Below are 25445 nucleotides of genomic sequence, written 5' to 3'. Positions count from 1 at the left end.
CATTATGGCTAGAAGAAACCGCCGTAGCTGGCCTGTTTGTATCTGAACTCTTCAAAGGCAAAACCTGCTAGCTCTCTCCATTCTTAAAACCCAGCTCAGCCAGCCAGGTGGTGGTGGCACATGCCTTTAATCCCAGTACTTGGGAGGCAGAGGCAGGAGGATCTCTGTGAGTTCGAGGCCAGCCTGGTCTACAAGAGCTAGTTCCAGGACAGGCTCCAAAGCCATAGAGAAACCCTGTCTCGAAAACCAAACAACAAAATAAAAACAAAAAAAAAAAAAAAACCAACCCGGCCCAGCATACAAATGTATCAGTGGTAAGTTGATAGTTTTCTTCTCTAGCAAAAGAATGTAAGCCTTCAGCCAAGGCTACACTAAGAAACACTATCTCAACCCGCCCCCCCCCAAAATACCTTAACAAGGGCACTCCAAATATTTATCATTATCAATATGATCCACACTGGACGTGATGGAGCACGCCTTTGATCCCAGCATTCAGGGGGCAGAGGAAGGCAGATCTCTGAGTTCTAAGCAAGCCTTGTCTACAGAGAGAGAGCTCCAGGGCTACATGATGAGGATGTCTCATAAATAAATTAATAAATAGCTCATTAAATTGCTAGGCCATGACATCACACCCTACAACAGGAGGAGCTACTATAGTAGGCTAATCCCTCCATTGGCCAGTTGACAACCTGCCTACCTGTGAGGCTTGGGGACAGTCGCTGTGACTGCGTGACCAGACCTTAGGGGTTTGGAGGAAGTTACTGAGTGAATGGAGGAATGCGCGGATGAATGAATAATCTCAATGGAGAACTGAGAAGAGCTGACCTTGTCCTCGGAAACACTTTAACACAGGGCTCAGCCCGGTCCTCCGTCTAACAATAGTGCTACATTCCTACTGGGCTGGGAGTGAAGGATATAACACTGTGCACAAGAGTGAAGAGACCGTCGGCAGCTAACATTCTAGCAGCTGAACACAGACAGCAAGCAAGGTAAGCACATGATATTCTTAGCGGTAAGTATTTTAGAGAAATAAGGCCGGGCACAGGGGTTAGGAGTCTGAGAGAACTTTTAAATGCATTGGGTTGACAAACTAAACAAGCCTTGGGGGGTATCTCTTGTTCTGCCACTTGGGTGGCTTTGTAATCATTAGGCTAGTAGCTAACCTTCCCATCTAAGTCTCTATATCATAAACTGTCTCTCATGATGCCTGGGACTGAGATGAACGTGAAATTAAAAACCCATATAAGCCCATCACATGGCATTCAACAGTGGGGGATTGCGACTGTTACTTTTTTAATAAACTGTGCTGCTGGGTGTGGTGGTGCAAGCCTGGAATCCTAGTACTTGGGCAGTAGAGGCAGAAGGATCAGGAGTTCAACACCAAACTCTGCTACACAGTAAGTTCAAGGCCAGTCTTGGCTGTATGAGATCTTGTCTTTAAAAAAATAGGGGAAAGTGGTAAGATAGCTCAGTAGTTAAAAGCTCTTACTATTCTTGCAGAGGACCTGGATTTGATTCCCAGCACCCATAGCAGGAAGCTCACAACCTGTAACTTCAGTTCCAATAGAGCTGACATCCTCTGGCCTCATCATTACCTGAACACATATGGTGCACATAAATACACACAAACATACATACATTCTTTTTCAAAATTTTTTTGTTTGCCCGTTCTTTGAGACAGGGTCTCACTATGTAGTTCTGGCTGTCCTGGCACTCATTATGTAGACCAGACTGACCTCAAACCCACAGAGATCTACTTGCTTCTGCCTCCCAAGTGCTGGAATTAAAGGTGTGTGTGAACACGCCCATTAAAAATCTTCTAGAAAAAGAGTTTGGGCTGGAGTGTGGGCTCAGCATTTAGGAGCACTGGATACAGCGGGTGGTGGCGCATGCCTTTAATCCCAGCGCTAGGGAAACAGAGACAGGTAGATCTCTGTGAGTTTGAGGCCAGACCAATCTACAAGAGCTAGTTCCAGGACAGGTTTCAAAGCTACAAAGAAACCCTGTCTCGAAAAACAGAAAACAAAACAAAACACCAAAGTGTCCTACTGTTTCAGAGGACTCAGGTTTGATTCCTAGCGCCCACACCGTGACTCACAACTGTAACTCCAGTTCTAGGATGGCTTCCATTTTCTTCTGGCCTTCATGGGCCCCAAGCATACACACATGCAAAATAAAATGAAAAATTTACAAAGATCATGAAGATGAGTTGGGCGGAGTAGAAAGCTACTGTAGAGATACTAGCTACTAGTCAATGAATGCAGACCTAGCAATCTCATTCAGACACTGCGACGGTCCTCTAAGATAACCACCTTTCCATCCTATCGCATCTCACACAGCTGAGGCTGGTTCAAGAGCTCAGCACAGAATGAGTGAGTAGGGTCGGACCAGTGTCAGCATCTGAACCCCCAGTCACCACAGCCAACTGCTGTAAGTTGACTCTCCCAGAAGCCCCAACGCCCAGCCTAAACACACTGAAGACAAACGGGGCAGGGGCAGGAAAGGCACCATTCCTTGGCCACCTTGGATTGCAGTACAGTGTCTCACTAGATAGCCCAACGCCTTGCGCTCATGATCCTCCTGCCTCGGCCTCCCAAACACGGGCATTAAGAGACACGTGGAACTACATCCAGCCACCACTGCCTCTTGAGTCCACCGCTTGCCAGCCTTCTCCCTCAGCATCCTTACCTGTTATGTTGACCATGATGCTGCTGACCTTGGAGATGCGGTTAGACTCCACTTTGCAGGTATAATGGCCACTGTCTTCCACCGTGGCCATGACTGAGTAGACTGCCTCATTGTTCTGTTTGGTGGTGGCCACAATAGCCTTGTCCTTCTGGATTATGATTTCTGGAAATTCCCGGACCAAGTGCGTCACTTGAACTGTGCACTTAATGCTGACCTGGTCTCCTTCTATGATCATTCCAGGAGGCGTGATGTGAAACTTGGGAGTAGAGAAGGACTCTACAAAAAAAAGGGGCGATAAGCCAGTTGGATTCAAATTTAAACGTGGGCACTTCCTACTCCAATATTTGTGGGGGAGGAACTGTTGTGTATGTGTGTGTGTATGGTGGGAGTGGGGGTTTCTGATGCATGTATATCTGAAGGCCAGGAAGTCCACCTCACAATATCATTTCTCAGACACTGGTATATCTTTTGTTTTGTTTTTCTTCTTCTTAACAAAACAAAACAGATGGCAATCTTACCAAAAGCAAGCTACAGATTCAATGCAATGCCTAGCAAAATCCCAGCAAAATTCTTCACAGACCTTGAAAGAACGGTACTCAACTTCATATGGAAAAGCAAAAAACCCAGGATAGACAAAACAATCCTGTACAATAAAAGAATTTCTGGGGACATCACAATCCCTGACTTAAAACTCTACTACAGAGCTACAGTACTGAAAATAGCCTGGTATTGGCATAAGAACAGGAGGACCAATGGAACTGAATAGAAGAGCTGGATATTAATCCACACATCTTCAAACACCTGATTTTTGACAAAGAAGCAAAAAATATCAAATGGAAAAAAGAAAGCATATTTAACAAATGGTGCCAGCATAACTGAATATTAACATGTAGAAGAATAAAAATAAACCTATATCTATCATCATGCACAAAACTCAAATCCAAATGGATCAAAGACATCAACATAAAGCCAACCACACTGAACCTCATAGAAAAGAAAGTGGGAAGTACACTTGAACTCATCAGCACAGGAGACCATTTTCTCAATATAATCCCAGCAGCACAGACACTGAGAGAAACAATTAATAAATGGGACCTCCTGAAACCGAAAAGCTTCTGTAAAGCAAAGGACACAGTCAACAAGACAAAGCAACAACCTACAGAATGGGAAAAGATCTTCACTAACCCCACATCAGACAGAGGTCTGATCTCCAAAATATACAAAGAACTCCAGAAATTGGTCATCAAAAGAACACATAATCCAATTAAAAAAAAATGGAGTACAGATCTAAATAGAGAACTCTCAACAGAGGAATCTAAAATGGCTGAAAGCCGGGCGGTGGTGGCGCACGCCTTTAATCCCAGCACTCGGGAGGCAGAGGCAGGCGGATCTCTGGGAGTTCGAGGCCAGCCTGGTCTACAAGAGCTAGTTCCAGGACAGGCTCCAAAACCACAGAGAAACCCTGTCTCGAAAAACAAAATAAATAAATAAATAAATGGCTGAAAGACACTTAAGGAAATGTTCAACATCCTTAGTCATCAGAGAAATGCAAATCAAAACAACTCTGAGATTCCATCTTATACCTGTAAGAATGGTCAAGATCAAAAACACTGATGACAACTTATGCTGGAGAGGTTGTGGGGAAAAGGGAACACTCCTGCATTGCTGGTGCGAGTGTAAGCTGGTACAGCCCCTTTGGATATCAGTGAGGCGATTTTTCAGAAAATTAGGAAACAACCTTTCTCAAGACCCAATAATACCACTTTTGTGTATATATCCAAAGGATGCTCAATCGTGCCACAAGGACATGTGCTCAACTATGTTCATAGCAGCTATGTTTGTCATAGCCAGAACCTGGAAACAACCTAAATGCCTTTCAACTGAAGAACGGCTAAGGAAAATGTGGTACATTTACACAATAGAGTACTACATAGCAAAAAAACAAAAAAAAACAAAACAAAACAAACAAAAAAAAAACGACAGCTTGAATTTTGCAGGAAAATGGATGGAGCTAGAAAACATCATTTTGAGTGAGGTAACCCAGACCCAGAAAGACAGTTATCACATGTACTCACTCATAAGTGGCTTTTAAACATAAAGCAAAGAAAATCAGCCTACGAATCACAATCCCAGAGAACTTAGACAGCAACGAGGACCCTAAGAGAGACTTACATAATCTAATCTGCATGGTTGTAGAAAAAGACAAGATCTCCTGAGTAAACTGGGAGCATGAGGACCTTGGAAGAGTATTGAAGGGGAGGGGAGAGGCAGGGAAGGGAACAGAGAAAAATGTAGAGCTCAATAAAAATCAATAAAAACAAAACAGATATGTCTGTGTACTACATGCATGCTTCCTGCCTATCAAGCCCAGAACAGGGCATCCAATGCCTTGAACTGCAGTTACAGATGGTTATGAGCCACTATGTGGGTTTTAGGAATCCAACCCAGGTCCTCTGGAAGAACAGTCAGTATATCTAACCACTGAGCCATCTCTTTAGCCACATTTGCCTTGTTTTGTGGAACAGGAACTCTCATTGGCTTAGGACTCGATAACTAGACTTAGGTTGAGTAGCCGTGGAGTATCAGGAATCTGTCTCTGGTTCCCCAGGGCTGGGATTACAAGAGTGCTCCACCATACCCGACTTTACATGCCTTTACTGATAGAAATGTCTCCCCTACCCTTCTGGGCTCTTTGGCTCTCCTCCCTCCCCTCCACTCTGTAACTGTCCCCTTCCATAAATGGACTCGGGTTCTCTTAAATTCTAGTCAAACATTCTACCACTTAGCCTTATCTCTAGTTCTCCCTTTTCTCCCTTTCATTTTTATTTTGAGAGGTCTCACTAAATTGCCCAGAGTGGCCTTGAACTTGTTCTGTAGCCAAGGCTAGCCTTGAACTTTCAATCTTCCTGCTTCAGCTGTCTGAGTAGGTGGGAATTACAGGCCTGCACCTTCACACACAGCTACTGTTCCTCTTTCTCTAGTTTATTTAATTAATTTTATTCATTTATCCGGCTTTGGGGAGAAAAGGTCTCACAGCTCTTGAACTCCTGATCTTCCTGCCTTTGCCTTACCAGGGCCGGGATGACAGTCTGAGCTACCAGGTTTTAAATTCTGTCATCAGACACCCCAAAAGAAGGCTCAGCTTCTCTGATTCTGGGCTCCTTTTTGCTACATGCAACCTGTCACCGCAAGGAATGTAAGGAGGGCAGGATTCTGACCCTGCACAGTAACCAGTTCACTCCTGGTGAAGTCCGACGTCTGCAGGACGATCCCGGACATGATCCCGGCTTGGCAGCGGAACACGAGCATGTGGTCCTGCTCCTCGATGGAGAAATCCATTTGCACAAAATTATAGTTCGAATACTTCTCTCTTTTTTGCTTGACATCTTTTCTATCCAGTTCTAGTTTCTCTATCTTAAAATATATCGGTGGCTCCTCTTCTTTCACAGAACAATTGACTCTCACAACTCCACCTTCTGTCACCTCCATTTTGTCCAGGGTCACTGTGGGGTTGGGCACGCCTTTGGAGAATGAGAAAGAAAGGTTGTTATCAGTTCCTCATTATGGCCCAGTCTCCCTTATCTGTCACTGTGGCTGACCAACCAGCGGACTTTAATTCCTGGAGACTAATCACTGGGCATGTGTGTGCCTGGCACCGCACTGGGTACTGGGTACTCTACAGATAGAATAGGTTGGTGTTCCCAATGGTGGTGCAAGTCGATTCCCAACCAGTACAGTTCAAAAAGAAAACACCCGGTTGTGATGGCGCACACCTTTCATGCCAGCCTTTGGGAGGCAGAGGCAGGCGGATCTCTGTGAGTTTAAGGCCAGCCTGGTCTACAGAGCGAGTTCCAGGACAACCAGGCCTACATAGTGAAACCCTGTCTCAAGAACTTCTTCAAAAAGTTTAAATGTTTTAATTGTCTCTGTGTGTGTGGATGCATGTGAAGGCCACAGGCCAATGTTGGGCATCTTCCTGCACTTGGATCTCAATGATTCAACTAGGCTGACCAGTAAACCCTGGAATCTTCCTGTCTGTCCTCTCCCCCATAGGTCCTCCTGTCTGCCCTTCCCAGGCATCCTCCTGTCTGCTCTCTCCCTCGGGGATTCCCGTCTGTCCTCCCCTCCCCCCAGGGATCCTCCTGTTGGTACCCACTCCAAGGATCCTCCTGTCTGTACCCCCCCAGAGATCCTCCTATCTGCTCTCTTCCCCAGGAATCCTCCTTTCTGTCCCCACCCCACCCAAGGGATCCTCCTATCTGCCCTCCCCCCCACCCCAGGGATCCTCCTGTCTGTGTCCCCACCCAGCTCTAGGATTACAAGCACAGCCAGTCCTGGCTTTTCACGTGGGTACTTGGGGATTACACTCAGGTCTTCTCTTTGAGTTGAAAGCATTTTCCAGACCGAGCCATCTTCCTAGCTATTATCACAGCTTACTGAATGCCTGCTACACGTCTGGTTCTACACTCAGGATATAGAAAATAGGCCAAATATAATCTCTCTTGAAATTTCATACTCCCAAAGAGCAGACAGATGTGAGAGAAACAGTCATGTGTTTCATAACAACTAACACAAAGCCTGGTAAATGCTGCTGGGCAATGTCATCCCGGAAATAGAGCAAATTTACCCAGACTAAGGCGGCATAATATTGCTAGGTGATATATGTCATGGGCCCACTATTGTCTGTGTCTTCACCGTTGATTGATATATTGCACATCATAAGCTGCGTATGTGGTCCACAGTGGGCTGGCAGCTGTGTGCTCCACCAACACCAAGCCTTTATAATTTTCCTCCATATCTGTGCCTGACTAAATGAGGACTCCACAGTTCAATGTTTTTATTACATTTTATCTCTTATTTGTTTGGTGTGTGTGGTCCCAAGAGTGCTATGGCATGCATGTGGGGGTCAGAGGACCTTATGGAAGTTTTGCGAGTCAGTTCTTTCCTTCCTTGACAGCAGACACTTTGGCCTTTTGAGCACCTCTGTGGGCCCAATTCTGAAGTTTAGAATGGCTAATGGACTTGTCCAGGTGGTAGCCCAGGCAGAGAGACTGCACAGATCAGTGTCTTGTTTCTTTGTGTAAAGTTCCTTCCTGGAACCCACTCTGTAGACCAGGCTGGCCTTGAACTCACAGAGATCTGCCTGCCTCTGCCTCCTGAGTGCTGGGATTAAAGGCGTGCGCCACCAGTCCAGGCTTCCAGTGGCATAGAATAGCAGCTTTCCTGCAAATAGACATTTCTGAGGACATCGGGGCATAAATGTTCTAAGCATTGGTGCCCTAGGAGAAATCAGTTAAATCGAGAACGTGCTAGAGAAGAAACTCAATAACTGGGTGTGAGGCACATGCCTGTAACCCCAGAGTGCAGGAGAGGGCACATGCCTGTAACCCCAGAGTGCAGGAGAGGGCACATGCCTGTAACCCCAGTGTGCAGGAGGGGGCACATGCCTGTAACCCCAGTGTGCAGGAGGGGGCACATGCCTGTAACCCCAGAGTGCAGGAGAGGGCACATGCCTGTAACCCCAGTGTGCAGGAGGGGCACATGCCTGTAACCCCAGTGTGCAGGAGGGGGCACATGCCTGTAACCCCAGAGTGCAGGAGGGGGCACATGCCTGTAACCCCAGAGTGCAGGAGGGGGCACATGCCTGTAACCCCAGTGTGCAGGAGGGGCACATGCCTGTAATCCCAGTGTGCAGGGGGAGTCACGTGTCTGTAATCCCAGTGTGCAGGAGACTGAGGCAGGAGGATTGTTGTAGGCTGGTTTGAAGCCAGCCGGGCAGTCAGGAGATTGTGATTCAGAGAGGGGGGCGGAGACAATAAAGAAAGCCATTGAGTAGAGAGAGTCCTGAGGAAAGAAGAGACAGCACAATCTGTGAGCTAAGGCAGATGGGGAAGGGTCTTCCCACAAGGGGACCAGCATCCAAAAGGAAGAAGGCAGAGATGCCCTCGCACAGAAGAGCGGTTCTAAAGGTTAGGAGAATGCCAGGTAGTGAGTGGGAAGGGTGATGAGTGACGGACAGGTAAACCAGGGTGACAGCCCCTTCACAGTTGCTATTGGTGCTTGCCAACATCCAAACCCCAGGACTCACCTTTCACCAACACCGGGTACTCAGGAGTGGTTTTCTCCTTGTTGTTCAGGATAGCGGTGCATTTGTACCTCCCCGAGTGGAAGACCCGAGCCTGGGGAATAAAGAAGCTCTCTGTGTGCTCCCTGGAGGAGACGTTGTACACCAGCATGTCGTCCTTATAGAACAGCACCAGGTGCTGAGGCCTGACTTTCGAGGTGGTGCTGATATCCACAAGACACTGCAGGGTCAGGTTGTGCCCGTTCGGTACCTCCCAGGAGGGCAGGCTGACCATCTGGATGGTGTTAATGGTGAAAGCTGAAGGCAAAGCAGACATTGTTACCAAGGAAACAGCATCATCCCGAGGCGGACAAATGGACATCCATACCATACACACACAAAACCACACAAATGGGCACACACATACATACACATAAACGCACACTACATATACATACACACCAAACAAATACCACACAAAATAAGTCTTAAAAAAAAAAAAGAATTCATAGCCAGGTAATGGTGGCTTATGCCTTTAATCTCAGCACTCAGGAGGGCAGAGTGAGATCTAGGACAGTCAGGGCTACACAAAGAAACCCCCTGCCACAAACAAACAAATAAAAAATAATTCATAAGCTGTTGTGACAGATATATAGGAGAGTGGCAGCATGCCGCACAATGCGATACACAGTAGTGGCTTAATAAAGAGTTGACGCTCCATCCTAAAGTCAGACGTCCCCAGGAATGCTCCACCCGCTCCCAGACCTCATGGGACCAGCATGGTTCTAGCTGTCCCTTTCTTTCTCTCCCCCATTTCCTGCTTCCCTCCTTCACCTCTCTTCTTCATTCTTTCCCTTCTCTTCTCCCTCTCTCTTCCTTCTTTTGTCTTTTTTTTTTTTACATTTAAAATGTTTTCTCTAGTAACTGCTTTCAAGACACTGTGGAAGAATATAGACCACATCACAAAAAATTAAGGTCCAGTCCTGGTCACATGTGTGGGCTAACATTTATAAACCCCAGTATTTGGAAGACTGAGGCAGGAGAATTGCTATGAGTTCAAGGTCAGCCCAGGTCCCAGAGTGAGGTGAAGTCTCTAGAGACTTCATCTCAAGTAAGACAAACAAAAAACAAACAAATACGTGTGTGTGTGTGTGTGTGTGTGTGAGAGAGAGAGAGAGAAAGAGAGAGAGAGAGAGAGAGAGAGAGAGAGAACGAGAGAACAGTAGGACTCTAGCAAGTTCTAGGCCAGTCTAGGTTACATAGTGAGTTTCAGGCAAGCCAGGGAAATTCTAAAATCTCCAACAAACAAACGAACAAATGAATGTGTTGAGGAAGGGCTGGGATGCACTTCAGGGGTGGGGTGCTGCCTAGCATGTGTAATGGCCTGGGTTCGACCTCTAGAACGACAACAAAAATGTCTATTGAGGCTAGAGTTAGCGCTCAGAGAGAGGGTCCAGAGGCCATGGGCTCAGAAAGTTCATTAGGGGGAAAAAGAAGCAAAAAAAAAAAAAAAAACCAACAAAAAACAAACAAACAAAAAACACTCATAGACAGGCAGTGGGGGCACACGCTTTTAATCCCAATACTTGGGAAGCAGAGGCAGGTGGATCTCTGTGAGTTCGAGGCCAGCCTGGTCTACAAAGTGAGTTCCAGGACAGCCTCCAAAGCTACACAGAGAAACTGTCTCGAAAACCAAAAAACAAACAAAATAGTCATTACCCAAAATAGATGTCTTTAAGTAAAACCAATAAAACCCCCTATGCTGTGGCCAGCTAGTGTTTGCCCTTCAGTGGGTACAGAGGTGTCACCAGATGTGGAAGACTTGAAACCACTTTTCCTTTTTTAGTAGTTTTTTGTCTCTAGCTCATACAGCTGAGGATTAGTGAACTTCTGGTCTTCCTGTCTTCACTTCCTAAATCAGTGGTTCTCAACTTTCCAGTTTAAACCTTCCCTTTAATCCAGTTCCTCATGTGGTGATCCCCCAACCATCTTTTCTCTCTCTCTCCCTCTCTCTCTCTCTCTCTCTCTCTTCTTTTCTTTTGGTTTTGATTTTTTGAGACAGTAGAAACTCTAAGGCAGGTACAAAGAAGTTATGCCAGCCAGCTAAACAGGGTCCAAAGGCTTAGATAAGGCTCACTAGAAGTTCAGTTCTTACCCGATTCCCTGGTGAGAGGAAAATCTCCATACATAGGTCATGACTACTATGTCCGTCACATAGTAGACTGCAACTCCTTACTGTCCAGGAATCAGCATTCTTTTTTTGTTTTTTTTCGGGTCAGAGTTTCTCTGTAGCTTTGGTGTCTGTCCTGGAACTAGCTCTTGTAGACGAGGCTGGCCTCGAACTCACAGAGATCCGCCTGCCTCTGCCTCCCGAGTGCTGGGATAGGAATCAGCATTCTTGGCCCACCTTTATATATGGTGACTGAGGCAAGAGCATTGCTTTGAATTTGAGACCAGTCTGGCTACATACTAGATCCTATTCTTTAAAAGGAAGGAAATCAAGAAAGGACAGAGAGAGGCAGTCATCCAGGACTAAGGGAGGCTGCAGCAGCCAGATTTGTCAACACAAGTTGACAGCCGTCTGAGGGACAAGGCATTTCTCTTTATTCCACCCAGTCCATGGTGTTTGCTGTGTCACCCTAAGCAGACTAACCCAGATGGAGCTAGCACATGCCCATAAACGCAGCGTTTAGGGAACTGGGGCAAGATTATTGCTGTGATTTCAAGTTCCGCTTGAGCTACACAGTAAAACCCTGCCTTGCTGGGGACGTAGGTTAGTTGATAGGATGTTTGCCTAGCATGCATGATAAAACCCTGGGTACAAACTCCACCAGTGTATGCTTAAAAAGGAAAGAGCTGGCAAGATGTTTATTGGGTAAAGGCACCTGCCACCAAGCCTGGTGACCCGAGTTTGATCCCTGGAACCCACACGGTGGAGAGAGAGACTCTACTCCCCCATCAAGTTACCCTCTGACCCTCACAGGTGGGCAATGGCTGCGCTCTTCTCGTTTTTTAATTTTTTTTGCTTTGTTTTTTCGAGACAGGGTTTCTCTGTCTAACAGTCCTAGCTGTCCTGCAACTAGCTCTTGTAGACCAGGCTGGCCTCAGACTCACAGAGATCTGCCTGCCTCTCCCTCCTGAGTGCTGGGATTAAAGGCATGCGCCACCACCGCCCAGCTTTTTTGTTTTTTAAAAAGAAGAAACTAAAACCTGTCTCAATACACACACACACACACACACACACACACACACACACACACACACACACGCTTGGCATGATGGTACATACCCTTATTGCCTGCACTCAGGAGGCAGAGGCAGGTGAGTTGGCCAGCCTGGTCTATTTAACAAGTTCCATGCCAGCCAGAGCTACATACATAGTAAGACCCTGCCTAAAACAAGCAAACAACAAACAACTCCCCAAACAAACAAACACCCCCCAAAAAACACAAAATTGCTTATAGAGGGGTAAGAGTATAATTCTACTTGCTTGGCATGTGTGAGCCCAGGGATTCAGCCTCTAGCACCAGGAAAAGAGAAAAATACCCAGCACAATAGCACCCGGGAGCTGGGATTCCAGCACTAGACAAAGCTACGCCTCTGAAGCGTTGCTGGCTTGTTTCTAAACTCATAATCCACCAGTGGGTTTTGCTTGTTCCCCCAAATTCAACTGAACTGAGCAGAGTGGAACCTGGCTCGAGTCTCCACAATTGCAAGGTGGAGGGATGAAGTCAGGAGTTCGAGGTCAGTGTGGGCTACTTAACAAGTCTGAGGCTAATCTGGGCTATATGTTGAGACCCTGTCTCAAAAAAAAAAAAAAAAAAAAACAACACAGAAAACAAGGGCTGGGACTCAGTGGGTGAAGTTCCAGGCCAGCAGGTGAGACCCTGTTTCAAAAAAGAAAAGAAAAGAATGGGGGATTAACTAACCGGAAGTTTCCACATAGGCCAGCTTCTCACCGTAGAGCCTACTGCCCATGCCCTGCTTGCTTCTTCATGAAGGTTTTAGGGTTCATGTTCCGCAGAACAATGCGACCATAAATAAGGAAAAGATGAAACGAAAGTAACTATTCCCAGTAAATTTTCATACACATATAAAAAACAAGAAATTCAAAAACACTTCGGTAAAGTATGTAAAATGCAAAATTCTCAGGACGTGACCTCTTTCTGAAACTCTGTCTTGGAAAACCAAAAGAAGAAAGAAAAGGAGAGAGAAACAAAGAAGCCTATCAGGAATGGAAGAGCCACAGATCACTTCTGCCTTGAGCAGGGCAGTCAATTCCTCCAATCTGTTGTTAGCGCTGGGTCCCACTCAGCCCAGGCCAGCCTCCACCTCTGTAGTGAAGGATGACTTTAAAGTTTTAATCCTCCTGCCTCCACTTCCCAAGTGCTGGCTTACAGGCAGGGGTCACCACACCTGGTTTATGAGGTGCTGAAGACTGAACTGGAGCTTTGAGCAGGCAAGCCCTCTACTATTGAAGATACAGCATCAACCTTGGCGCCAGGCAGCCTCTCTACCATTGGAGTTACAGAATCAACCTCGGCGCCAGGCAGCCTCTCTACCACTGGAGATATAGCATCAATATCGGCTCCAGGCAGCCGCTCTACTGTTGGAGATACAGCATCAATCTTGGAGCCAGGCAAATACTTAGAAAATGGTAGATGGAGTTTATGGGTTCTCTGTTACAGAATAAACAAGAGTTTTGAAGTTTCATCTCTACTTCTAGAGATTAATTTCACGAGGAAGGATCTGGAACATCCTAATGTCTAAACTGGGAGGGACATAGCAAGCAGTAGACCGCGTGTCTAGCTTATCTAAGGTCCTAGGTTCGATTCCAGGACTGACAGGAATAAACAGGTTCCCAGATCTGTTCATACTGATGTGTGGTCTCCATCCCAATTATGGGCTACTGAACAGACAACATTCTATGTAAGTTGCCCACTGGGGCCACCTAGGCCTCAGGCTGGGCTAAAGTACCAAGCCTGGAAAGATAGGCATGTTCTCATCAAAGGTCTGTGTCCATAACCCTTAGGTTGAGTTGAGAGGGTATCATCATCATCATCATCACCATGTTTTTCAAGGCAGGGTTTCTCTGTGTAGCCCTGGCTGTCCTGGAACTTGCTCTGTAGACCAAGCTGGCTTCCAACTCAAAGATCTGCCTGCCTCTGCCTCCCCAAGTGTTGGGATCAAAGGTGTGCACCCTAAGTCTGGCTAATTGGAAGGTTTTGTTTTGTACTCCTGCAGGCTCTTTCTGTGTCTATATGCTGAACACATGCACTCCTTGGGAATTTTTCTTTCTTTTCTTCTTCTTCTTTTTTTTTTTTTGATTTTTCAAGACAGAGTTTCTCTGTAGTTTTTGGAGCCTGTCCCGGAACTAGCTCTTGTAGACCAGGCTGGCCTCGAATTCACAGAGATCTGCCTGCCTCTGCCTCCCAAGTGCTGTGATTAAAGCTGTGTGCCACCACCGCCCTGCCCAAGGAAATTTTTTTTCTTGGTGCTGGAGAATCAAAGCTTTGAATGCTAGGCAAACACTCTGGCACTGAGCCGCGTTTCACCCAACCTCACCTCACTCCCCTACCTCCGCGTTTTTACCTTGGACAATGACTGAGGCAGGGAGCTCAGTACTAAAAGGGCCTAGACCTAGTGGATAATCCCTTATTTCCTCCTTCACATTGTTTATAGCCAGTACCACAGGGGCCTCTCCAGATGGGCACTGTCCCTCCTTCCCCCCCTCCTCGCTCACGCACACGCGCGCGCGCACACACACACACACACACACACACAATACATGCTCTTCCAGAGGTCCTGAGTTCAATTCCCAGCAACCACATGGTGGCTCACAACCTGATGTGCAGGTATCCATACATAGCACTCATATAAAGTATAAATAAAGTTTTAAAATTTTTTTTATCTAGTGTATGAGTGTATGCCTGTGATTGGTTTATGTGTATTAATGTAATGTCCAAGGAGGCTAAAGGGGATATCAAGTCCCCTGGAACTGGCTATACTGACAGCTGCAAACTTTCCAACACAAGTGCTAGGAACCAAAATCCTGTCTTCTTCAAAAAGCAATTAGAACTCTTAACTATTGAGCCACCTCTCTCTCTTTGGGTGATTAAGGCTGGATTAATCTCCCTGAATCTCCAGGAACTGCTTCAATTGCTAGGAGTGCCTCCCGCCCGGGAAATCTGCCTCACCTAGGACGGGAGAGAGTTAGAAACTTTTCCCTCTTAGAAGTCTCCTGCCTTGGGGCAGCTGCTTAGAGCCTCTTTGCAGACAGAGTCCCACCATTTGGCCCTTGTAAAAGTCCTACGGTGGCCCTTGTAAAAGTCCTTCCTCTTCTGTTTCCTTTTCTCCCAGTGCTGAGCAAAGTCTGGGAGTGTTTTCCAGAATGCCCTGAGCTTTCTCACCCAGGCTCTGAAGTCCCCCTCGTTTGCTTGCCCCACCCCAACTGCAAGAGGCCTGGCTTTCTCTCTTCTCCCTTTCCCTCAACTTTTATAGCTCTGCCACTGTTGGTTTTCTTTCTTTCAAAAGCTGATAAAACTGCCCACAAGCTTTAAAAACATAAAACATCCAGAGCTGGGCGTAGCGGTGTCGGGCCGCAAGGGCTAGACAGAAAGGACCTGTCTCAAAAAAGAGAAAGAAAAGTTCAAAGCAAATTCAACTAAAGCTCCAACTGTGGCTTTTTTTGGAGACAGGGACTCACTCTGTAGCCCTGGCTGGCATGGGACTCCCTCTGTAGACCGGGCTTGGATTCACAGAGGTCTGTCAACCTGTCTCTGCCTCCCAAACGCTGGGATTAAGGTGTGGACCACCATGCTTGGCAAGTGTGGCTTTTGTAGTGAGGCTGGTTTCTACCATCGTGGCTGAGTTCTCTAGCACACACCCACTTGTGCAAGGCTCACCCCACTCACTGGAAGGAACTTTATGTTGCTAGCGAGCAGGAACGCTGCAGGATGGAAGACCGGGAAACGCTGCAGAAAACTTAGGGAACCAGGTACAGTGATACCCACTTCTGTCTAATCCTAGCACTCAGGAGGCAGACTAGAGGACAGCCAAGAGGCCAGTCTGGCCTACAGCTCCAGAAGACTCAATGCTTTCTTCTGGCCTCCATGGGCACTTCAGGCACATGCTTCACATGTGAGGGAAAATGCCCATACACATAAAAAAAATGTAAAAATAATAATAAAATAAAAATAGGGCTGTTGAGATAACTCAGCAAAGGTTTTTTATTAGCCGGGCGATGGTGGCGCACGCCTTTAATCCCAGCACTCGGGAGGCAGAGGCAGGCGGATCTCTGTGAGTTCGAGACCAGCCTGGTCTACAAGAGCTAGTTCCAGGACAGGCTCCAAAGCCACAGAGAAACCCTGTCTCGAAAAACAAAAACAAAAACAAAAAAAACAAAACAAAAAAAAAAGGTTTTTTATTGCTGTTCCTGATTGAGTGAGTCTGGGGATCTCTAGGACCCACGTGGTAGGAAAGAATTAACTCCTGCAAGTTGACCTCTGACCTCTACAAGCACATCAGAGAGTGCACACACAAACACACACACACACAAACACACGCACACACAAACACACACACACACCTTAAAAAGTACTAAAACATTAAAAAGAAAGTAAAGAAAAATGTTCAGAATGAGCCCAGCCCAAGCCCTCACCCTAACAGGCAACATGGGCACAACAAAATGTTCACAGCATCATGGCAACCAACCTGCTCTAGCCAGCATTCAAAAACGACCCCTTGTCCCTGCTTGCCACACACACCTCCTGCTTTACACCAGGGCTACCTATGTAACTCCCACGGAGTCAGGAGATTCCTTCTGAGGTCATAGAGATATGTGCGGCTTCCATTTAGACAAGTTCGTCCCTCCAGGACCTTGGCACTGGGCCAGGCCAGCTGCCGTGTCCCACAGGAGCAGCTTTGAGGAGGGGATGTCTCACCGGATGGAGAACTGGGTCCTTCAGTGCACAGCCACGAGTGAGCTCAGAAGCAGGTGGCCCAGGCTCAGTCAGGCCTTCGGGAAATAACTTTGACCTTGACCAAAAGTTTGTCGATCGTCACATAAGACCCAGAGTCGTTACCCCAAGACTGGGCAGCTTTCAGGCACTGAGTCTTGGGATAATTTACGTTTGCTTTCAAAACGTGTCTTTCTGTTTATTGGAAGACTATCTCGCTGGGTAGTTCAAGCTAGCCTCAAACTCTTCGTAACCTACCTTAGCTTCCCAAGTAATGGGATGACATGTGAGCCATCCCACCCCTCTCGCAGCTCCCTTTTGATGTTCTGTTAATAGAGTGGCCCAGTTTGGCTGGGCTCTCCCCCGCTGTGATCTTGGTAACCCTAGAATGTGCAACCCCCCAGATCCACCTTCCCGGTAACTATGACAACAGTACCGTGCCCACAGGCCTCACACGGGCGGTAATTTTATTTTATTGTTTGTTTGTCTGTTTGTTTGTTTGAGGCAGGGTTTTGTGTGTAGCCCTGGCTGCCTGGAACAAACAGTTCTGTAAACCAGTGACTAGAGCCCACTTTGACCAAGGATCAGCTTGAGTTTTAAATTTTATGATCTTTCCGTCTCTAACAGGCATGCATCACCCTGTGTGGTCTAGGCAGTGCTGGGGGTCAAAGCTAGAACTCACTGCACGCCAGACGAATGCTAAGAAATATCCCTGGTCTTGTTGATCGGTCTTTGGGGTTTTGTTGTTGTTTGTTTGTTTTGGTTTTTCAAGACAGGGTTTCTCTGTGTAACAGCCCTAGCTGTTCTGGAACTTGTTCTGTAGACCAGGCTGGCCTCAAACTCACAGAGATCCACCTGCCTCTGCCTCCCAAGGGCTAGGATTAAGGACGTGCGCCACCACCACCTCTGGTTTTGTTTTGCAAAAGCCAAAATCAAGCAAACAAAAAATAAGGCAGTAGCCAATCTTGAGAATTCTCCATGTCTGTAAAACAGAAATCCTGTTCCCCGAGCAGAAACACACTCGACTGCTGCCCGGAGTCTAACTGGCATGGCCTGAGGTGCTTGGCTCTGGGAGGCACACGTGACATCAGCGATGCCCATAGAACTCCTGTTATGCACATGTGTATTTTTCTGGGGGTGGGGGGCTTCTCCTTCCATTCCCCTCAATAAGCCTCAAACTGCTCAAAATTGCTGTGGAAAGCAGGGGTCACAGGGATCAAAACAGCCTAAAGAGATCTGAGAGAGAAGGGTGATGAAAAGAAACCAGAGTAACAAAGTCTTCACAATGCCAAGTCAGGCAGTAGTGGCGCGCCTTTAATCCCAGCACCCGGAGGCAAAGGCAGGTAGATCTCTGTGAGTTCAAGGCCAGCCTGGTCTGTACAGAGTTCCAGGATAGCCAGGGCTACACGGGGAAATCCTGTCTCAAAAACCAACAACTAAAAGACACAATGCCAAATACTAAAACGATGGAGACCCCTTCCCAAATCAAGTCCCCTTAGCAAGATGAGTCCCACTGCCACCCCTAGCCAGCCACCTGGTTCTCAACCTGGAAATGACTCAGAGCTGGAGGGGAGGAGGAGGCACTGCCCGCCATTGTCAGGAAAATTACAAAACTCCTGGACACGTGGAGTCCCTGAGGAAACGTCTGTGTTATCAGAGAACATGCTGACCCATCTGCCCATGGCATTCTCAAGTAGCTCCAAGTTCATGTCAAGTTCCCAGTCATGTGACATTTATCGTACACCTGTGCCAGGCGCTGGGCATCTGAGGAAAATAAGACATGACCATTGTCTGAGACACTGTAGGCTGGTGGATAGTTGGCTAGAGTTCAGTCATGTGATGTAGAGAGGGAGGGTTTGCTCAAGACAGCACAAGGATACGTGCGGTGTGCAGGACAGGCCCCCAGGGATTTCGTCTGCTGGGCCACAGGCAGGCCAGCTGTGGGGCTTCCAGAACAACACGTACCAGAGTACAGGGGCTTGAGAAACCCTTGTGTTCCGGACATGACGGTTCTAGGAGGGAAGCAGAATGTGGGGAAGAGGGATTGGGTTGGTCAGGATGGGGGAGCAGGATGGATGAGGGTTCTAGAAAGATCACCGAGGCCTCAGACTCCAGGGCAGTAAGCAACCTGGGGTGGTTCAGATGGAAGTGGCTGAGGCAGGGCAGGCAGGTGGGGCTGAATCAGAGGTGTACAAGACTGTCAAGGCAAACAAAGAGCTTCATTTCTAGAGTGATAAAATATTCTAGAACTAGCCAGGCGATGGTGGTGCACACCTTTAATCCAAGCTCTCGGGAAGCAGAGACAGGAAGATCTCTGTGAGTTCCAGGACAGCCTGGTCTACATAGCAAGTCCCAGGTCCAGGTCAGCCAGGGCTATCTAGTGAGACCCTGGCTCAAAAATAAATAAATAAATAAATAAATGACAATGTAGAGAATAAATATTAGATTACTTATATTTTACCACATTTTCAATGCCTAATTTGGTTGAATATAGACAAGTAGAAGTCAGGTTCTTGGTTCCAGAAAATGCCAGGTAAAAGCTGAGAGAGGAGACAAAACCTTGACACTGAGGGAAACCATGAAGGCCTGGCATGCTGAGGAGGGAGACTGGCTGTGGAGAAATTGTTACTAGGAGCTCCAGAGGCGTGGGGGTGGGGTGGTATCTAGATTCAGATCCAGGTCAGAGCCGGGTCTCTCCTGAAGGTGAGGATGGAGGGCTTACTAAGAAAGAGAAAATGCCAGGAAGGAAATCCTAGTTCAGAGAAGCCGAATTCTGGGTGTGATCTTTAGTCAAGGGTAGCAAAAGTTCTGGGATGAGTAGACTTGGCATCAGGAGGGCTTTGGTGACTCTTTAGGGAGCAGAGATTGTCGGCAGGGAGGCCATGACAGGAGGAAGTAGAGACAAGCCATTCTAAACGGGCCTCAAAGTTCCACGAAGAATGGTAGTAACTGGGGGTGGGTAGTTTGTATGTGATTGTTTTTTTCTGTAGAAACAATAGCCATCAGCTGGGTTTGCCTATGCAGAGAAAGGAACGGGAAGTAAAGCAGAGACTTTTAAAGGAGACCGGAATAAATTTATCAGTGAGGTCGTTATGGAAGGGAGGGGGATGGGCTCAGGCACAGGTGGCCCAGCAGGGGCCCTGGACCAGCCTGCAGAATGGACCTGCGCTCTGAAACCAGGAGAAAAGGCAGCAGGATGGGTGGGGAAGCAGATTAGCCAGCAACCTGGGCTGGGCGGGAAGTTCAGGGAGTTCCCTCCAGGCCGCTGTTTTCTAGATGAAGATGGAGCTGAAGTCATCCCCTAAAATGAACAGAGGCAGGCTGTGGTGAGGTGAGAGCCAGAGACGGCCCAGGGGTCTAAGACAGAAGGAGGGACGAGAGTCACATCGTTGGCTGAGACCTGATTTGAGGACTGGGCCACACGGAATAAACCAGTAAGACGTGCGTTTCACATGGTGGCCTGGGAGGTGGAGCCTGGCTTCCTTACACCGGTGTTGTTCCTTCCTATCTGAGGGGTCAGCCTGGGAGATCTCTTCCCACAACCTTCCTTGGAGGGATAAAGAACCTTCTCTGGGAATCCAAGAAAGGGACTGGCTGGTGTAAACTTTGACTCTTAATGTTCCCCATAAGGTTGTACAGTTACGACCTCCTAACTTTTGTCCGGATCTTTGCTGTCTGTTGAGTCTTACTGACGACCTCTTGGGTGGGCCCTCTTCTAGCCGCTGCCCTTTCTACATTGTCCCTTTCGTCAACTCCAAGAGAAATCTGCTCACTAAACCCTTACAAGCAGTTCAAGTGACCTCTATCCAACTCTTCCCTCTTCTTGCCACGCTGCACACTGTCTTGGGTACTCAGAACTAGGACAGTCAGACTGAAGTCCTTTCTGCATGAATTAATCTCGCTGTCTCAACAGTTCTCAAACACCTAAGAGAAAATCAGATCAGCTTTAACAGCCTTCAGGACCAACTCTATTTAGTGCTCTGCAACCAAACTTGGCGATGGCTGTGGGTGGGGTGTGTGCCCCCCTCCAAGAATGATGCTGCTTCCCCACCAACAAAGCCCAGATGGTTTGAGATGGGACCCGAAGACACAAGTACCAGGCAAAAATTCAGCCATACCACTTCTCCTAGATACGGGCTTTTATGTCCTCCCGACTCTGGCGCTTCTCCCAGTCAAAACTCCTCCTCGTTATCCCCACCCAGTTCTTATTTTACCCCCTGAACCTCCCCCTCTAACGAAACAAGTGTTTCTATGTGAGCCCCCAACCCCCTACCCCCGTAGCTCTGATCCTACAACAAGCGATAGAGCCCCAACAGGTACAGCCCAGCAAACTGACCAATCAGGCTAAGGAACACCTGATCTTGGCACAACAAATCACAGTCGCCTTATGAAATCAAATCCCATGCTGCAGTGGTCCCCCAAAGCCAGAGGACCAGTCTTCAGTAATGATGGCCAAAAGGGAGGCACCTGTGCCTACCTAGGGGACGAGGAGCTGCCTTTATGCAAACCAGCATGGCCTAGTGCAGGGAAAACGCTGAACAATTCTTAGAATCAAACATGGGGAAAAGATAGGCAATATTCTCTGGAAGATTACCCGGACTCCTTGGGGGCTGTGGGCCACCCCTTGGCAGATCCGATCTTCATGATTGTACTTAACTTTATCTTCTGTCCCTGCCTTTCCAGTTCTCACCAAGTTCCTCCAACAAAGACTTTGAAAGCTTTCACCTCCTAGAGGGTCACTCGATTCTCCACGGCCCGCACTATCAGACCCTATGTCATGGGAGGGACTTAACACGCTCCATTCACCACCGAGACCATCACTGCCCTCCAACTGGAAGACCCCCCCCCCTCCAGCCCCTCTCCCTTCTTCTTCTCACCCTCCCAGAGTTGGGGTATATAGCATAATAACTTCAGGTCATGAGGAACTGAGTCAGGCTGTACTGAGCAATAAAGAATGGCACAGCCCCTAGCCTGCCCTTTCCACTTCGCCTGCAGAAACAATATGTCTGGGTATCAAAAAGTACCCACCCTGCTTCCAGTCCAACCACACACACACACACACAAAAGTCACTGTAACTGCCTGGTAGCTACACACACACACACACACACACACACCCTCTTCCTTCTAAGAATGCTCAGCCTTCACCCCTCAGAAAGGTTGCGGCCCCTAGCTGTTCCAATAAAGCACTTTCAGCCTGTTGCCCCCCATCTGCCTCCTTTTTCTTATAACTGGTGTCGTCTGAAGCAGATAAAGAGGTGAGAGAGTAGTGGGTACCACGGAAAACAGGTCATGGGATCTTGAAATGCAAAACCCTCTAGGGTTAGCAGAGCAGAATCCAGACAGGACAGGGGGGAAGGCTGGGGTGTAGTTCAGTTGGTAGAGTGTTTGCCTAACACTCTTAAAGCCCTTGGTTTGCTCCCCTGCATGGCATAAACCTGGTGTGATGTGTGTCTGATATCTCAGTCCTTGGAAGACAAGAGCAAGAGGACCAGAAACTCGGTGTCATTCTCAGCCACATAATGAGTTTGAGGTACATGACACCCTGTGTGTGAAAGAGAGACAGAGAAACAGGGGGACATGGCTGGGATGGGGAGTAGATGGGAGAGAAGCTTAAATTATAAGGGTGGGTAGGACTGAACACCCCTATCATTCACTAACCCCTGAAGACAGGACAAGCAAGTCACCTCCTCTACTTTAGTCTCAACTTTGCCCTACTCCTTGCCACAGCAACTGTGGACCATTCCATCTCATATCAACGGGGAAGGGCCCCAGGACTTAAAAGAGATGAGTGACATTCAGGGGCGGTGTTACACAGCTGTGACCCCAGCACTAGGGAGACTGAGGCAGCAGGATTTAGAGTTCAAAGGCAGCTTGAGCTACACAGTGAGTTCAAGGCCACACTGTGAGACTCCTGGCTTAAACCGGACTGCGCAAAGAAAAGCAAAAGATAAACTCCAGACAGACAGACATCTGGGTTTTAGGCACTGGAGATCAGATTGTAGTGCTGACAAACCCTGGCTTTCCGGGCTGAATCACATCTTCTGGAGACTCAGAGATAGCATCCTTATATGGGGATGGCTTGAAGGAACACACAGTCTACCTCCATGAGTTGCCAAGGAAGTTAGATGCTTAAGGAAATGCAGACTAACTGGAGACTCATGGGCCACAGCTCCATCCTTGGTTCAACTCAGCCCTATCGTGTGCAGCTGTGTCAGCTCAAAAGAGCTACAGGGGTGAGCCTGTAACCCAGGGTTCCCTATTCCCCCATTAAAGTGACTTCTGACTGACACAGAATGTAACCTGTGGCCTTTTTCCTGGCCCACAGCTGAGCCCCTTGCTTCAGAGGCCCAGACTAAGCAGAATAAAACTCCTTATCTGAGATTTCAGAGGTTCCGGATCAGCTCTCGAGTGGATGATGGGGCTAATTTTAAGACAGAACCCTTCCCTGCATGCAGGCTCAGAAGATCTGAGGTGGAAATGGAGCTTCCCAGGTGGGTAGAAAAGGAGAGCAGGCTCTTCTTTTACTCTCCCAGGACAAAGGGAGTCCTAATATTCAGTTACAATTGGTTCCTTCTGTGGCAAGTCAACTGGATTCCATTGTAAATCAGAACAATCGAAAGACTTGGTGTGTGTGTTTAGTTTTTGGTTTAGAGGAGTTGGTTTTCTGTTGTTTCAGACAAGATCTCATGAGGCTTGGACTTCCCTCAAACTTGTTATATAACTCAAGCTGGCCTTGACTATTGATTCTTCAGGTGTCTGCCCCCCAAGTGCTGGGATCACAGGCACAAAACCCAACTGAGCCGGGCGGTGGTGGCGCATGCCTTTAATCCCAGCACTCAGGAGGCAGAGGCGGGCGGATCTCTGTGAGTTCGAGGCCAGCCTGGTCTGCAAGAGCTAGTTCCAGGACAGGAACCAAAAAGCTACGGGGAAACCGTCTCGAAAAAAATCAAAAAAAAAAAAAAAAACCCAACCAAATAAAGAGGAGTTTGGAAGTAAACATGGAGATGTAGTGTGATGTAAAAACAAATAGTTTAGGGTAGAAAGACTCCAAGTAAATGAGGGATCCCTGGATCTTTTTAAAAATCATCTCCCGAATTCCAACAAACAGCAACCCACCAAGATCTAAGGCTGTGCTCTGGAACGAGCTCCTATAACCAAGTTTCTAAAACACACTCTCGGAATCTTATAACACGTTTTTGTTCTAAAAGCCTCTTTTTTTTAAAAAAAAAAATGCCAAAATGGAATCCACTTTGGTTTTCCTTTGGAATATGTTTCTCAGTCTACACATATCAACCCTAAGCTGTCTGACATGAGCTAAGAATCTCAGAAACAACACCAAGAAGGAAGCCACGTAAAAACATCAGGACTTACAGTTTTCCTGTGCCTGGAGGCTTGAATCTGGAAAAGACAGGGAAAAAAAGAAAACATCTGTTGATTTCCCTAACGCCAGACCAAAGTCTCACGGAACTGAAGTAGAAGTAGGTTTAAAACTCACAGAGCAGCAGTGTAAGCAGGACCGCCGGGTGCATTTTGCTGACTGGGGTCCACCTCAGCTGCATCCTGAGAGGAAGACTCTTGTGGGCGTGCAGTTAGTTTTGCCTTCTGGCCATGCCTCAGGTGCAGAATTCTCTTCCCGGTCACAGACCAGAAACCTGCTGTGTGAAAAGCAGAAACTATTCTGAGGGCTTCTCCAGGCGTCCAGAGAGAGACCAGCTCTGGCACTTGTCAGGTAATGGTGGCCATAGCTGGAAACCAAGAACAATGAGGTCTGGGCTGGCCTGATATCTCCTCAGGAAATGACTGGTCTTCCGGAGGGACCACGGAATCCAGTGGCTTTGTCTAGAAGGGGAGAAAACAACAAAAAGCCAGAAGTGACTTTTGCCTAAGAGTTCTTGAGTCTCTTGCTTCCTCTGGGTTTGGGGTCTCCTTTCCCCGACAAGGTGAGGGGTTCTTATTTCCCTCCCTTCGTCTTCTACCCAAAGTGCTTTTGAGGGACATCCTGTAAGGCCTGCCTTTCCGGTGGGCTCCCCAAGGGGCCTGCGTCCACACAGTGTAAATCTGGGCCTCTTGTCCTTCCATGGCTGGCTTTGCCGACGATATGCCGTGTTTGTGAGGAGCACTGCCACCCGGGCATCGGAGCTGGGAATTCAGTAGGAACAGGGACTTTCTTTAGTCTCAGCAGTGGGCTCTAATTATTGACTTAGGCACCAAAGGAGCCCCCTTTGACCATACATAGGTGTACGTACGTGTATGTAGTCCATACTAGATCACAGGGAGGTTTCTCTTCCCCTACCCCCAACCTTTTTGTCTGTTGTTTGTTTGGTTAGTTTTTTAAAAATAACATTTATTTGTGCGCGTGGGAGTGGAGTGGAGCACATGTGGGCCTCTGTCTTTGGGGTGGGGTGGGGTCAGAGGTCAGCCTGTAGGAATTCTTTCCTTCCACCATGAGGGTCTCAGGCTCAAACTCCGATCAACTGTAGAGCATCAGGCTTGACACAGAACCATCCTGTCCCCCTCTACTTATGTACCTTCATGAGAGTATGAATATGTGAGTTGGGGGAGGGGCGTCTGTGTGCCCCTGTGTGTCTGGATGCCAGGGCGAGGATCAGGTCCTCCAGAGCTGATACTGCTTAGCAATTGGGATCTGAACTCCAATCCTCATGATTGCCCAGCTAATACCCTTAACTGCTGAGCCATCTCTCCAGCTCCAGCTCACCGCTTCTCCCTCCTCCCT

At 47.6% G+C, this 25445-nt stretch overlaps 1 protein-coding gene across 2 annotated transcripts in view; it reads right to left on the bottom strand.

Annotated features, from left to right (window-relative positions):
- The window catches only part of Pecam1 (platelet and endothelial cell adhesion molecule 1), a 58587-nt gene extending 34142 nt beyond the window's left edge, over positions 1-24445 (bottom strand). For both annotated transcript variants that reach the window (XM_041635822.1, XM_041635823.1), the window contains exons 1-5: positions 24207-24445; positions 24083-24109; positions 8777-9070; positions 5907-6209; positions 2689-2964 (exon numbers count right to left, since the gene is read on the bottom strand). In XM_041635822.1, the coding sequence (XP_041491756.1) occupies positions 2689-2964; positions 5907-6209; positions 8777-9070; positions 24083-24109; positions 24207-24270 (964 nt within the window). In that variant the 5' untranslated portion in view covers positions 24271-24445. The remainder of the gene's footprint in view (positions 1-2688; positions 2965-5906; positions 6210-8776; positions 9071-24082; positions 24110-24206) is intronic.
- Positions 24446-25445: the final 1000 nt, after the last annotated feature.

This window comes from Microtus oregoni, unplaced genomic scaffold, assembly GCF_018167655.1.
Source record: "Microtus oregoni isolate MIOR12 unplaced genomic scaffold, Mior012 000048F_ref0000485, whole genome shotgun sequence".
In the NCBI taxonomy this organism is placed as follows: domain Eukaryota; kingdom Metazoa; phylum Chordata; class Mammalia; order Rodentia; family Cricetidae; genus Microtus; species Microtus oregoni.
Note: the sequence above shows the minus strand (reverse complement) of the source record. Positions and strands in the feature narration are given on the sequence as shown.